Consider the following 14340-nt stretch of genomic DNA (forward strand, 5'->3'; position numbering starts at 1 on the left):
CATGGCACCGTGATAAATAACAACCGTCAATGTTTTCGTGATTCATATAGATAAATTATTAATTTGTTCACTAAAACTGATTTAAACTCATATTTAAATTGTAAGTATTAGCATGTGTGTTATATGTGGGAAGCAGGGGCACAGTGGTTAGCGCACTGCGCTACGAACCCGGCAGTCTGAGTTCAATTCCCGCTCATGGCCAACGCCAGTGATCTGAACTGGTCCGGGGCCTCGCCTAGGTCGACTCAGCCTCGAATAAGTACCTGGTGCCGTGTGTAAACATTGCCACATAGGGAGACAAAGCTGCCTAGGTGTAGTGTTGGCCACCCATTCCCCTATTTGCCATGCTGGGCTTGAGAGGTGCTCGCTAACAGCGCTTGCAGCAAAAGTATGTTAACGCTATATGGGGTATAAAAAATAATCAGCTGTTACAAGATTTACCACAACCTGCTGATTTGTGTGGACACATCTGCAAGAGCAACCACTGGACAATAAGCATCACATACATTATCTATTTGCAGTCAAACAGACGCATTCACACTAAGTACGTGATGAATAATTCAATTACAGTCTAGTCGTATAGGTCAAGAACTGTTTCAGGAGGCTCCCTATAAATATGTTTGAGAGCTTTACACTTCAGTGGTGGAGACATTGAAGATGGAATGACACACAATTCTCGCCCGTTACCTCCACATCTTGTCATCATTCCCTTGAAAACTCACATGGATGCACCCAAGCTCTTCTTGACACCTTGACATGTAGGCGTGCCGCCACATGACCTAGGTCAAGCAGCTGCATGCGAGTAGAATCCTCACAATGTGCATGCAGTGCACGTGCGTGCGTGTGTGTGTGTAAAAGCATTTTTAGCTTCACATTTCAACAACAACAAAAACCCGCAAAATTGTTTTCCACCATTTGCCAATCCAACGTTGAATGAAGGCCTCCACGCCGCTGTGGTTGTTGTATGAACGTACTTCACCATGCTGGTGAGTTGTTGCCGAGTGTGAAGGGCAGGGCCCAGGACTGGTTCCAATATAGTTAATGGGCTTGAGCAGAAATTGGTACCACCGAAGATGTCACAACTTTAGTAGCGGCAATTTGTTTGCCTGGTTAATAAGAGTGCATTATTTTATAACTTACTCATTACAAATGGTTACTTTTATTGGCCACATAAAGCAATTAAAACTGCTAAAGTTATGCCACCTCACGTGCTAACGATAAGTGAAATAGCTAGTCTGGGCTCATGGACAAATATTACTTGACCTGAAGATAATCTGGAAAAGGAACTCGGGTTTCAAGGTTCATGGTGTAGTGCAAACTACTCCATCCAGATTTCTATATGGCAAAAGATAAAGCTCAGGTGAGTAATGCAACAGCACACATCTCATCTCCATCAGTGGTGGAAATTCTATATCTCCCATGGCAAGAGGAAAAGGGGTTGGGGGGGGGAGTAATCTCTCCATGAAATTAACACATTTGACTACATGTAAAGCGGTAAAATATTTTATCGACCACAGATGGATGATAGGCTGAGCTGTCCCCTGACCATGATTTTAATTGTAAAACTTCTAATTGTGAATCATTTGCTTTGGACGCAGTACTTCTTAGCACTGCAGAACAAACAGGCAGCAAAGGGCGGCAATTTCCCCAATAGGTCAGACTGTGAATGGCAAAGTTGGCGAGTTTTTTTGGTTTGTGGGTATGCACCACTGACAATGCAGTGCCTTACCTTCCAATAATGTTCATCTGAATGAGGGCAGTTGTGTCGGAATAGACAGAGAAATTAGTGAATAAACCCCACAGAATTCTCAATCAACTTATCAACATCAGCAGGAGCAAGAGTAGCAGCAGCAGCAACATCAATAACAGGAGCAGCAGCAGCAGAAATAGTAGTAGCAGCAACAACAGTAGCAGCAGCAGCAATATCAGCAGTAACAATAGTAGAAGCAGCAGCAGCAACATCAATAACAGCAGCAGCTACAGCAGAAATAGTAGTAGCAGCAACAACAGTAGCAGCAGCAGCAATATCAGCAGTAACAATAGTAGAAGCAGCAGCAGCAGGAGCAGCAGCACTCGGAGTAGAGGGTGCCCCATTGTGCAGCGTGCACTCCAAGGCAGGGAACAGCACGAGGTGCTTTCACAGCTCACCAGGCGAGGCGATGTCGATCCGGCGTCCTTTGAGCATCCTCTGAACGCGCACCATCTGCAGGGCATTTTCGCGGCGTCGCGCCTGATCCGACACGTGCTGGCACGCCTCCGCCACGGCCCTCACGGCCTCTGGGAGGGCGCAACGGAGTAAAACAAACACAACGCGAAATGATCGCCCGACGCAACAAAGCTGTCACATGTCGGTCCGTCAAGTGAGGCTCATCTAATTTGTTAAATATTTAAGCGTTTTTTAATATACTAGAATTTCGGCAGCCTACTCGCTCCTAAGGAGGGATTCTCGGCGCGTCGCCCGTCACGCCCACTAATGTCCTCTCCCCCCCCCGCACCAATGCGTGCAGATTCTACTGACTCTGTTGTATGTAGGGTGTGAGGGGGTGACTTTTTTTTTTTGGGGGGGGGGGGGGGGTCTTCAATTTTTGGGAACCTGTTGGATCAACTTTATACCTCCACATCTGGGGAGGCGTCCACTTTCTATAACTTGACGGACAAACGGAATGCCGGGCTTTTATAATAGATTTATATTTTTTATTTCATACGTGTGAAGTACTATCTGACTTGCTGAGGGATTGAGGGTATAGAGGCGTTCATGTGAAGGTCAGATCTGTGAACATGCATTGGAAATAAGTTTCACCGTGAACAAAAACAGAGCTGGGTGCGGGCGGTTAAAAGGTCAGGGCGGATGTGTGATGGACGTATATGCGATCATGTGAAACTTTTAATTAAATGCATGTCAGAAGGTTGTGTTTTCAAATCTCAGTAGTCAGGTTCGATTCAACCTACCACCCCCCCCCCCCCCCCCTTTGTGGACAGTAAAATAAGCACCAATTTGTTCCAAGTCAAATGTACGCATGCTGTGGAGCGACTGACCTCCATCACAGAACTGTAGAATTTCCACCACTAGCTTGGACGACATGCATTGGTCTCATGTTTATTTTAAGTGGGGAGATTTTTTTTCCTTCCATACATACACAATACATAGTATAAATCCACACTGCAAGGTGTAATTCATGTCTATATACTGTATATATACAGATGTTATGCAGGCACGGAACTATAATGAGTTGTGCTGTGCCTCATTGAGTGGGTTACCGCATTTCCACTCTAAGGCCACGTGCTATCTCATAATGGCCTTGCGCTCAAGCACTGTTCATTCCCGTACTTTGAACAAAGTATGGGGACACACACCATGGACCAATCAGCAGAATTGAATCAGCAACAGCTGTGGGCATGTTATGATGGAAATTTTAAAGACCAATTAATTTTTCTTGTTTCCAACTTTTTTTTCATAAAAATGCGAATCATTTCTTTCCACTCTATACTCATTGGTTTTAAGAGGTCTGTGTATTGTCGTTTGATTGCTATTAACAATCCACTCCCACAGCTTTCCTTTTCCTCAACATGCTTTAAACGATTTCAGATAACTCGTTGATAATTTACAGATTTTTTTCTCACATTGCCCCCCTCACATTCAGTGCCCTCTACACTACAATGTTAATCATGTTTTCATTTTATTGAGCAACCACTGCTCTTCGCATTAAGAACAAAGGAAGAATGTCTGGACCAGATGGAATATCTGTAGAAATCATGAAAGAAACGAGACCAGCTGCCGTATAGAAATTAGTGGATGTGTTTTCTAAAAGCTTACACAGGAATGAAATTGTTAATTCATTGAATGATGCCTCAATAATTTGTCGACATAAAATGGGAGACAAAACCGGTCTGGAAAATTACATATTGTGTTAGCCTAACATAGTTTTGTAAAAATGTTTACCAAAAATCATTGGTAGAACAAACTCATGGACATTTTAGAGGCAAACCAACCATACAAGCTTGATTTACACACGCTTTCTTTCATTGACCACATTCAATGAAATTATAAAAAATATTACCAAATACCATTATGCATGACTTTCATAGAAAATAAAATGAAAGCCCTCACAGAACCAAGGCCTTCGTTAAATATCAATTATACGCATGTATTTATTTCGTACATAGCTACATTGCGATTTCATAACAAATGTAACAAAAGAGAAATCAGCGGAGTCAGGGAAGGAATTAGGCCCTCACCAAGGCTATTCAAAGCAACATTTGAATGTATTTTCCGAAAACTGTATTAGTGAAATTAAATGTATGAACATAAATGGAGAAAGTTAACAAATCTGAAGATTTGCTGTCAACATTCGTTATAGCAACCAATGGGAATGGACTACAGAAAATTTTAACTTAACAAAGCATCTACATCATTAGACCTCCTTTGCCAGTACCAAAATATAATAATAATAGGTTTTTCCCCTTTTGGCGTCCTCTGGTCGAGCACCAATTGAGTCGAGGCTCAAAAGAAAGCCATCCCTTGGTGTGGACCAATCAGTTTCAAGGACAATGCATATATTACCATAGTATGTTTTTTTTTTGCATTTTGACTGCACGTATTGTGGTTAATGCAGACATGAATCCCTGTAAAAAGGTTTCAGTTTTGTTGCCATAAAAAAGGGGAAAACCCTATTAACAAAGGATGTAAAGCTGAGAAAGATAAACATAATCAACAATAAAAAGTTGAGTACAAAAAGCTAGCTGAACAGTTGTTGTTGTAAAACACAAGTTTACGTGCATGTAAAAGCCAGAAAATGTATGAAAGAAAGAGAAAATTATGAAATAAAGAGAACACACCAAGCAGTTTGGCATTATTGTGGAATGTTGAATTTGATCATGGAAAGCAACGTTCATGTGAACAACTGAGGAAAGTTTTCAATCAGTGACATTGTCTGCTATGACATGGATCTGAAACATAAACACCGACAAAGAAATGTAACAAAAGCTGAAAGGTGCACCAATAAGCATGGAGGAATGCATGCTAGAGGAATTACACCGAAAGACAAAAAGTAGAACCCATGGATCAGAAGAACAAACGCAATTTAGAAACATCACAACGACCGTGTAAAGAATTAGGCTCTGGAAAAACACATCGCAATAAGGGAAGATGGCCGGCGTTCAAGACTGGTGACCGAATGGCAGGCCTAAGTCGGGCAGATGCCTGATTGCATGACTACCACGGGAACAGGGCAATGAAATTAGCAAATTCCGAATCATTTGTGGATTCACTTGCCCACCAATACCATACTTTTACCGAGGAATTTAACTCAGCAATTTAGACACAAACCTGCACTTTTTTGGGAGCATTTTAACATTTGCCAGGAGGTAACAATGACGAGGAGTATGACTTAATACTCAATTACGCCAATCACTTGCGAGACGGCCGTTAACCCATTTTTTAGAGCAACTGAAGGGGTTTGTTTGCTGTTTTGTGATGTGATAACTGTGTGTCTTAACTGAACGGAAAGGTCCAGCATTCTCTTCAGAAAGCCTACAGCCAATTTGCGTGATCATCAATCAAAGGAATGTCACATCCCCGAAAGAAGGGGCTTGCTGCCAAGTTCCCCCACTGTTGCAATTTTCACGTCACAATTTCACAAGAAGTCGCATAGCGGTGTTAAAAATAGTAGCAGCTGGTCAACCAACACTCTTCAAAACCAACAGACAATGACGACTTTATTAATAAATTCATTGGCAATGCTAGATGCAGGGCTTAGTTCCCAAGACGTTTCAATGAGCCAGCATTGCTGAGATCCAGGGTTTGAATCCAGGCATCCCCTGTGATTAGAACGAGGTTCTCAGTGTAGGGAGTTCATGCTCTCAGCCTAATCACTGACGAAGGCAGCTTCAAACACATCTGCTCCTTCTTGAGTCCTCTGTCCTATGGCAGGTCTGCCTCCACCTCCCTTCACGCCATCTGATCTTGAGTTTTCTTCATACGATCCTTATGGCGGTACCCCAGGGTACCAAATAATACAAAATGACTGATGCAATTAATTAGTTTATTTCTGGGACACTTTTTTGTTCCAGGGGTGTTACTTAACTCCGCGACTGGGGTACCAATCAGTCCGAAATCAGTGCCACTCCGCGATGTCGAAACGCAGCGAGGACGATTGCGCCGAAACCCTGAACGCTCGCGGTACGCACCGTAGTGGTGCATCGTGTGCAGCTCGTCGAGATGAGTCGATTGCCGCATCGCCGACCATCAACAGACATTATGCGAGAGCCGGGGTACTATGGTACCCCGGCGTACCACCATAAGGTTTATTTCTCTGTGCAGCCCACTACACTCCCACCTTCCTTCAACCAAGGAAACCCTATCACCTATATAGTTCACTTAATTCGGGCCTCGTCACGCTTCGATGGCTCAAATAACTATTCATGCAAATGACATGCAATAAGTCACATTTTTGCAGAGCATGAAGAAGAGCAGCCTAGTTTCAGCTTAAGACAGCCGGAGTGAAGGAGCCCTTAGAAAAGTAGTAGTTCTGCAGTGTCATCTTCCGAGGCCATTCTGTGACACGATATGATGCTGGGCTGGCTGAAGGAGTTCTGGAAGAGCATTTCTTCAAAGCCACGGGGTAATTGTAAATTAAACAAATGTAAGAAATAAAAAACCAAATGCTCTCTCTAGGAAATGTGACAGGTGTACAAGTCCAGTGGCAGGTGTCTCCTTGCTTAAACGAGCAAGAGGACAGTGGTCATCTGTGATGGCTGCCCTCAGCCAGTGGTGGGAATTCCACCTTCTCATGGTCATTGCCAATTCAAGTCGCCTTACGCTAGCTTCAATATAGAAACACATGTATCAATAGGTACACAATCGGCCATGTTTCAGACGAACGAATGACCTTTCTTCATATTAGATCAAATAGAGAGGCCAGAGATAGAGTAAATAACACTGGTCACACTTTTTCTGGCATAAGGTATTCCAACGGTTTCTAAGGTAATTTTGGGGTGCCGATTCCAAATCTGGCATCAGTTTGTGTCTATCACATCAGTTTTTTGAGATATCAAATATTGCATTTTCAATAAAAACTGCAGAAGAAAAATATTAAATAAATGTGGATATCTACATAAAATTAAATTATAAACACACTATCCTAAAAATACAGCACCATATTTTAAGACTAAAGCAGTCACTAACTCGCAACAACTTGCAATCATAAGTGACAGAGTTAATTTCGGGTAAAATCAATGAAAATGGGGTATGCCGATAGCATAAAATGAGATGTGATAGAGCAGCACCCTGAAATTAATCTAAAACAGCTGCAAAAGTCCAGGCAAGAAGAAAATCTTTATTTTGTTGACCAGTGTAATAGGAGTTGGAGACTACACTTTATACTAATGGGGCCCTGATGCAGGTTACATTAAAAAAATAGATCTGATGCACAGCATATGAATTGTTACTTAATAGTAGCCATTGGGTGACAGAGAAGCTCTTCGAAGTAATCAAACAGTATTTATCATTAATTAGCATTAATAGATTACCGTAGAGTTTGAATACCCAGTTTAGTGTGTGCGGTGGCGCACGTGCATGGACGTGTCTCTGTGTGATTTCTGTAACATCTTCTCTTTGTAAACATAGGGTTAATGGAAGCAAAATGATATCTACACGTTGTTAGGTTTTTTCGGTAAAGTCACGTAGGTAAAAAATGAAAATTAATAAAAGTAAAATAAAAATAAAATAAAAAATCACGACGTTTCAGAAGCAACGATAGCTGTTATCAAGTGAGATACAGCTATCGTGCTGTGACTGTTCAACCTGAAGACGGATGCTTGTGTTGCTTCCGAAACTTCGTGATTTGTATTTTATTTTTATTTTACTTTTATTAATTTTTATTTTTTTACCTACGTGACTTTACCGAAAAAAACCTAAGAATATGAATCCTTGCAGTCACGAAAGCTTAAAATCTAGAATCTACACGTTGTTTAAGATTGTGTGTGTTTTTGTTGTTGTTGTAAGAAAGCAAACACAGAAAAACAAAACCAGGATACAGTCGCCAAGTGCAGTACAGATTGAATGGGTCTAAAGAAGAGCCGAGTTGCGATCTATGGCATAAAAGTGAAGCAGAGGAAGGAGAGAAAAGCTCATGTTTTCTTGACATAACAATAATTTTGATGTCCAATGGAAAGTATAAAATTCTGCTCATCAAAATGTAAGGGTGTTGGAAAATTATCCTCATCATTTGTAGCCATTCTCTTAGTCCTGTCCCAAATGAAATTTCATAACAAAATGGTTGAACATTTCGCTGGATTTTATTCTTTCTGATGGTGCAAGATTACTCGAGACATGCAAAGATGAAGATTCCTGTGTAATCTGATTAACAATTAGGAAGATTAGTTAGTAAACATCTATTCAGGCTGGCACAGCATGAGTGCAGGGTCCAGCCAACACTTAGTAACTGCTGCCTCCTCCACTTCCGATTTATTCATGACAGCACCAACATTCGCATGAGGCTGAGTTACCCTAGAATAGGCCAAATCTCGACTAAGATTCCATTGCAACAGGAAAAAGACCGAGGTTTCTGGGATTGTAATGCAATGCATAAACCAATGAGCCCATTAGTGTCCCTCAAATATGCACACGTGCACACACACACACAGTGAAGTGCAAAAACATGGTGATTCTAACAAGTCACTGCCCTTAAAAAATATAAACAAAGGGTTTAAATGAGCCCATTAGTGTCCCTTCTAGCACATCACTACCATACATCAAAAATAACTAAGCAGACCGATTCCTGATGTCGGAAAATTGGAAGGTTAATAGGAAGATTAATCGGAAGATTAAAGCCTGTTACGAGCCTATTTTTTATGGTTTCAGTTTATTTTTTTAACAGTGCCAATGGGCTATACAAAGCAGCACCACGCGAAATCTATTGACTTGGGGCCTCTGGTCAGACTAATGAGTGTATTTCTCTCCCCTCCTGGAATAATTTGAACCTCGTCTGTAAATCTAATTTTTGTTTCACCATCGAGCCAATTCATGTGCAATAGTCACCTCTCTGCTGTGATTGTCCCACCTGATGACGGACGCTGTGTTGCGCCCGAAACGTCGTGATTTAATTCATTTTATTTTATACCTACGTGACTTTACCGAAAGAACCAAAGAGTACGGATCCCTGCAGTCACGAAAACTTCAAATCTAGTCACGAGAAGTGTGCCAGTACTTAGTTAATTCTAGATTTGAAGCTTTCGTGACTGCAAGGCTTCATACTCTTAGGTTTTTTCGGTAAAGTCACGTAGGTAAAAAATTAAATTAAAATTAATAAAAATAGTACTTACAGTGCTGAGCGCGAATGAGTGATAATTAACAAAGACCCATTTTAGGCCACCTTTCAGCACATTCATCACCGACTCGGTGGAGACCGAAGAAGCAGCTGTGCACGAGAGCTCGTAAGTGGGGCGGACCTGGGCTCATTGTAAACCAGTTCATCCTCGGCTTGAACCCAGAATCTCATGGGGAGCAGGCTGAGTGGCCTGACATTGCCACTGGTGTCCCCCGGGTCCTTCGGCCACCTTAAAATCACGTGCTTTGATTTTCTATTATTTGTTTTTGTTGACTGCGCAACACAGTTGAGGCCACTTACTTGTGAGCTTCCGAAACTCGCCACTGTCGGGGTTTGTATTTTCTGCGAGATCCCGCACAAAATGCTTGTACCTGCAAGGAAAAAACATTCGAAATTATTATGACTACTTGATTATAACAGCGAACCCAGAAGTCTCGAGATTTTATATTATATTACCTGTGGCTTTCCATGAATCAGAAGCAGTGGAGGCAAATCCATCGTATTATCCGTGCTGGAAATGAGTGACCCAGGAATTGTCTCCTGGAAGTGCGACCTCAATCCTGTATCCTATTAAATACCTTTATTTGTATAATTGTGCAATATTCCTCAAGGACTCTGCACTCGTTCTCTGCAATATTGACAGTTTTTGTCTTTGTCTTGTTGCTGCTGTGCTCATGCACCACGGATCTCCCTTGTAAAATAACCGGCCAACCGGCTTAAAGGGTTTATTCCGTGAAACAAATAAAATAAACTCAAAGTCTTATCCAAGGATTTGCACAAATGAAATTAATTCTGGAGTGATAGTAAATTAATCCGATTATCCACTTTATAACACATATAAAGGGAGGTTATTTGTGTGGATAATAAATGAATGAATGCCCCGTGCCCCACCCCCCCACACACACACACACAAACACATCAGGGGCAGATGAAGTGAAGGTGTCATTTACAATTTCGATTTAAAGCTTTCGTGACTGCAGGGATTCATCTTCTTGGTTCTTTCGGTAAAGTCACGTAGAAGGGAAATAATAAAATAATAAAAAGAAAACATAATAAAATAATTATCACGACGTTTCGGCCACAACGCAAGCAGCCGTCCTTGCGTTGTAGCCGAAACGTTGTGATAATTATTTAATTATGCTTTAGTTTTATTATTTCCCTTCTATGTGACTTTACCTGAAAAAAACAAGAAAAAGAGGTGTCGTTTACAAGTCGCTGTCTGAATTTTGGTTCATCAGCCGTCGCAGTTGGTCACCTCGGGTCAGGTTGGTCACCCAGCTTTCCGGCATTCTGGCCTTATGCACGCACAGCACAAACTCCAGACTGCCAATAATGGCAGTTTCATTCGGCCTCCATTTGGGCATTTCCGCACGGCACCTGCACGATCGCTCGGCGGGAATTCTTACTCGCGGAAGGGGCCCTTTCCATTTGTAGAAATGTCATCTTTATTCGCTGGTAATGAGGTTTTTAATGCGTCGCAGCCATTTCACTGTCACAGACAGACATCCCGGGTAAATGGAATCTGACTGCATGGAAAGCCTTTCAAGCGGCATGAAAGCTGATGTGTTTGCTTATAAATTGCTTGAATATCAGTCAATCAAGTGTAACCACACCACAGAATATCGCTTCAATCATGCATTTGCATTTTAATTTGATGAGAATCACATGACATCGTCGGTAAAAAAAAAGACTGCTTGCCTTGGATAAGACAAAAGGGCATCCGTGAATACTAAACTTTTATTTCCAAAATTTACATGCTGAATACTTACACAAAAGTAGTCAAGGCATGTTTGTTTCATGACAATTGGTATGCTAATACAGATTTATGATATTACTTCTGTTTGTACAACCGGCCAAGTGGCATCATAGTTAATGGCACGCAATTCACAATCGGGCAGTTGGCAGTTGAAAAACTGCAGTTTGGGCCCAATGCAGCCCATCATCTGCCTGGGTCAATAAAATAAGTACCGCGTTATGTGCAGCCAAACAGGTACCGCACAGACTTTTTTTTACGTGATCGATCCTAAATTGGCATGAAAGACCTGGCTTCCCCTACATGCCAAGGACCTGTATTCCAGAGTTCACTGCTTTTTGTGAACAGTTTGTTGTCCCACCCCCCACACACCTCAAATTCACACCGTTGGCTACGTACGGTGCGAAAGAAATTTAACATACATGCAACTATACACGTGGAACAAAACTTATCTTGTTTTGCGGCTGCTTTGTTCGAGTTTAACCAAAACTAGCCCAAACATTACAATGTTGTAGTTATGTCTGTCGATATAAAGATATGTTGACATCCTTCTTCGCTAGCAGACCTATCAGATAATCTAACTGCATTACAAACGTTTGTATCCAAATGGCACACTTGATTGGGCACTTAATCCTCAATAATTATGCCTGCACGCGCATTTATATCAGCACCTGTATGCACATACAAAACTGTGACACACACTGCATTCACGCTTTATTTATTCCAATTCCAAGTGCAACTTTAATAGTAGGTTTTTTGTTGTTGCAAACAATCATCTGCTCCCGAGATAAGACCTGCATGTGGCAGACATTGCGGTGCTCTCCGTGGATTATTATGGAACAAACAGAGAGCTGTGCGACCAATACACACAATTGGCAAGATGACAAATAGCACGACGGGCGGCTGCAAATCCAGCTCGTTTTGTACATTTCGAGTTCATATGCAATTATTTTGCTCGCCATCTTCAACGCTAACAATCCGAACTTCTACGCGGCCATTATTGCTACATGCTCAAGGAGGACATTGCCATCCCTTGAATAACATCCAGATAGGAGCATACCTACCCACTGCTAAGACATCCAAATAGTGGCTGCCAAAAATGTGAAAGGTGCGGCCCTGTAATTCCTTGCTCACGCCACAGCGGACGTGAGAGCCTCCGCTATCGGATATTTAGCCAACTTCCACGCTACTCAGACGTCCTGTCAATCAAATAACTGAAATGTATTTCACTGCCGGGCAGACAGCAGAGGGGGTTTATAAAACATCACAATAAACTACAAAATGCTATTGAAGACTGTATTAAATTAAGTATATTTATCTATATAACGAAAATATATAAATGCTACGTATGATGAACTTCTTTCGCGCCGTACGTAGCCAACAGTGATAATCGGAAACGCATAAGACCACCCTATTTGTATCTTACTGGCAACAAGCATCTATTAAGGCCAGCACAGAAACCATGCACAGCCTGCCTTTCTCTCCCAAGTGCCAATGATTTTCATGCACTGCAAAAGGTGCTCACTTAAGACTGAGTCAACCTAGGAAAAGTTTACGGACCGATTCGGATAGCGCACACACCACCAATGTGCACAGCCAACACCCTGAACTTGGTTCAATGGGAATGTAGCGCAGTGCACAAACACGGATACCACTGCTGATAAAAAAGGCATGCCCGTAATATCCTATTGCCCAATAAATATGCATCTTAATCATCACTTTTTAATAAATGTAATTAAATAGTCCGAAAATATTACCATGGCAATAACTCTTCATTTTCACTTCCCAGCATTAAGTCTCGGCAGCATGTAAAATTTTTTTTTTATAAAGTTGCAACAAAAAAAACCATGATGCACGCCTTTGATTGACCTTAAAAGTGCCCATCATGTCCACCCATAAAATGTAAACAGCGGAGAAAGACTTTTTTTTAATTTATGAATATGCAAGTGTCTAAAATTGCTGCGCCCGTCTCTGCTTCCAGCTGCCGATGTCACATGTTAGTGCCTTTATGGCGAATTTCTTTTAACACTGACAGCAGGGGCACTTTGCTCGATCGGAGAGAACTCTGTAATGTTTCCACGCATCGCCCTAATTAATATACATGGAGGCAGCGGCGGCAGACGCTAATTCACTAATTCGCTGATTATCAAATGCAATTAGGTGCGTGACGAGACTTTTTATCGTGCGCGCAGCTCGCAGTTTTGTTGACCTTCCCAAGTGCAGAGTGTTCCCTTGGGCACACGGGTGGGAGCGACCGCTCTCACTCCCTGGGGACGGCTTAAGTCAGCCGGTGATGTCTGTGACACTGGCCACACAGCTCGCCAAACCGTCCTACGGCAGAGGGGCTGCGAGAAGGGGATTCCAGGGATTATAGAATATCGCGCTTCCATTTATTTGTTCGATTGCGCTTTGGTGTGGCGAGCGGTCATGCAGGCGAGTGGAAGTTTTGCAGGACCGGTGCTCGAAACGATCGTGTTACAAAACACAATGCCCGTGTTGTTTATTGCCATGTCCTTCAATGTAGACACGCGATACAATACGTCCACCGGTCAAAAAGTCTAAGTACGTCCACATCCAAGACAGCTCGGGAGGGTTTAGTCAATTCCGTTGATGGCCCTGGTCCACTGGTCGAAATTCCACGTTACCAGGGCAAACATCATTCTTTCCAGAGGACGGGAACAGTCGACTTGCCATGAAGCGGTATTCATTTGCGCAATGGATATAAATACACACACACATTTACATATTTTATACACACAGTAAAAATAATACATATATCACGAACAGAAATGCAGCCTTGTGTTACTGTTAAAATGTCGATGTTTGATTTTGAATTGTTCATGTAATAGACCATACGTTTTAATTAATATGTTTATTCAAAAATGTATTAACTGACATGCATGACAGGCAAATTTTATAAACTCATATCCTTTACCGCTCTTCCCATAAATAATTGGTTTCCATTTTTAAAACATTGATTCCTTTAAAACTTTAATTGAGGGCTTTATGCAAATGTATAAATATTTTTAATTGCGTCTAGAATTAGTTTTTTTTTAGGTCAATCTAAGAAGGGCATTACGTGATTGGACACGAGGTAGGCGGAGCATGGCTCGTAACTGGGTTGGGGTCACGCGGTGTCCTGAGCGATTCTGCTGGCCGTGGCAGCGCGCGATGACTTTGAGGACGTCAGCCAGGTGTAAGCGTACTCGCACGCACAGCGCTAACTTGACAGACGCGACCCGCCCACTCCTACCAAACACG

The 14340-nt window shown here is 42.0% G+C and overlaps 1 protein-coding gene across 3 annotated transcripts in view; it reads right to left on the reverse strand.

Moving 5' to 3' along the window:
* ARHGEF39 (Rho guanine nucleotide exchange factor 39) overlaps positions 1-14340 on the reverse strand; it is a 162128-nt gene that overhangs the window by 104709 nt on the left and 43079 nt on the right. For all 3 annotated transcript variants that reach the window (XM_061564601.1, XM_061564600.1, XM_061564598.1), the window contains 2 exons: positions 9627-9697; positions 2149-2277 (listed from right to left, as the gene is read on the reverse strand). In XM_061564601.1, the coding sequence (XP_061420585.1) occupies positions 2149-2277; positions 9627-9697 (200 nt within the window). The remainder of the gene's footprint in view (positions 1-2148; positions 2278-9626; positions 9698-14340) is intronic.

The sequence above is a fragment of the Lethenteron reissneri genome, chromosome 33 (genome assembly GCF_015708825.2).
Source record: "Lethenteron reissneri isolate LAM-NWPU_2019-01 chromosome 33, ASM1570882v1, whole genome shotgun sequence".
NCBI classification, from domain to species: Eukaryota; Metazoa; Chordata; class Hyperoartia; order Petromyzontiformes; family Petromyzontidae; genus Lethenteron; species Lethenteron reissneri.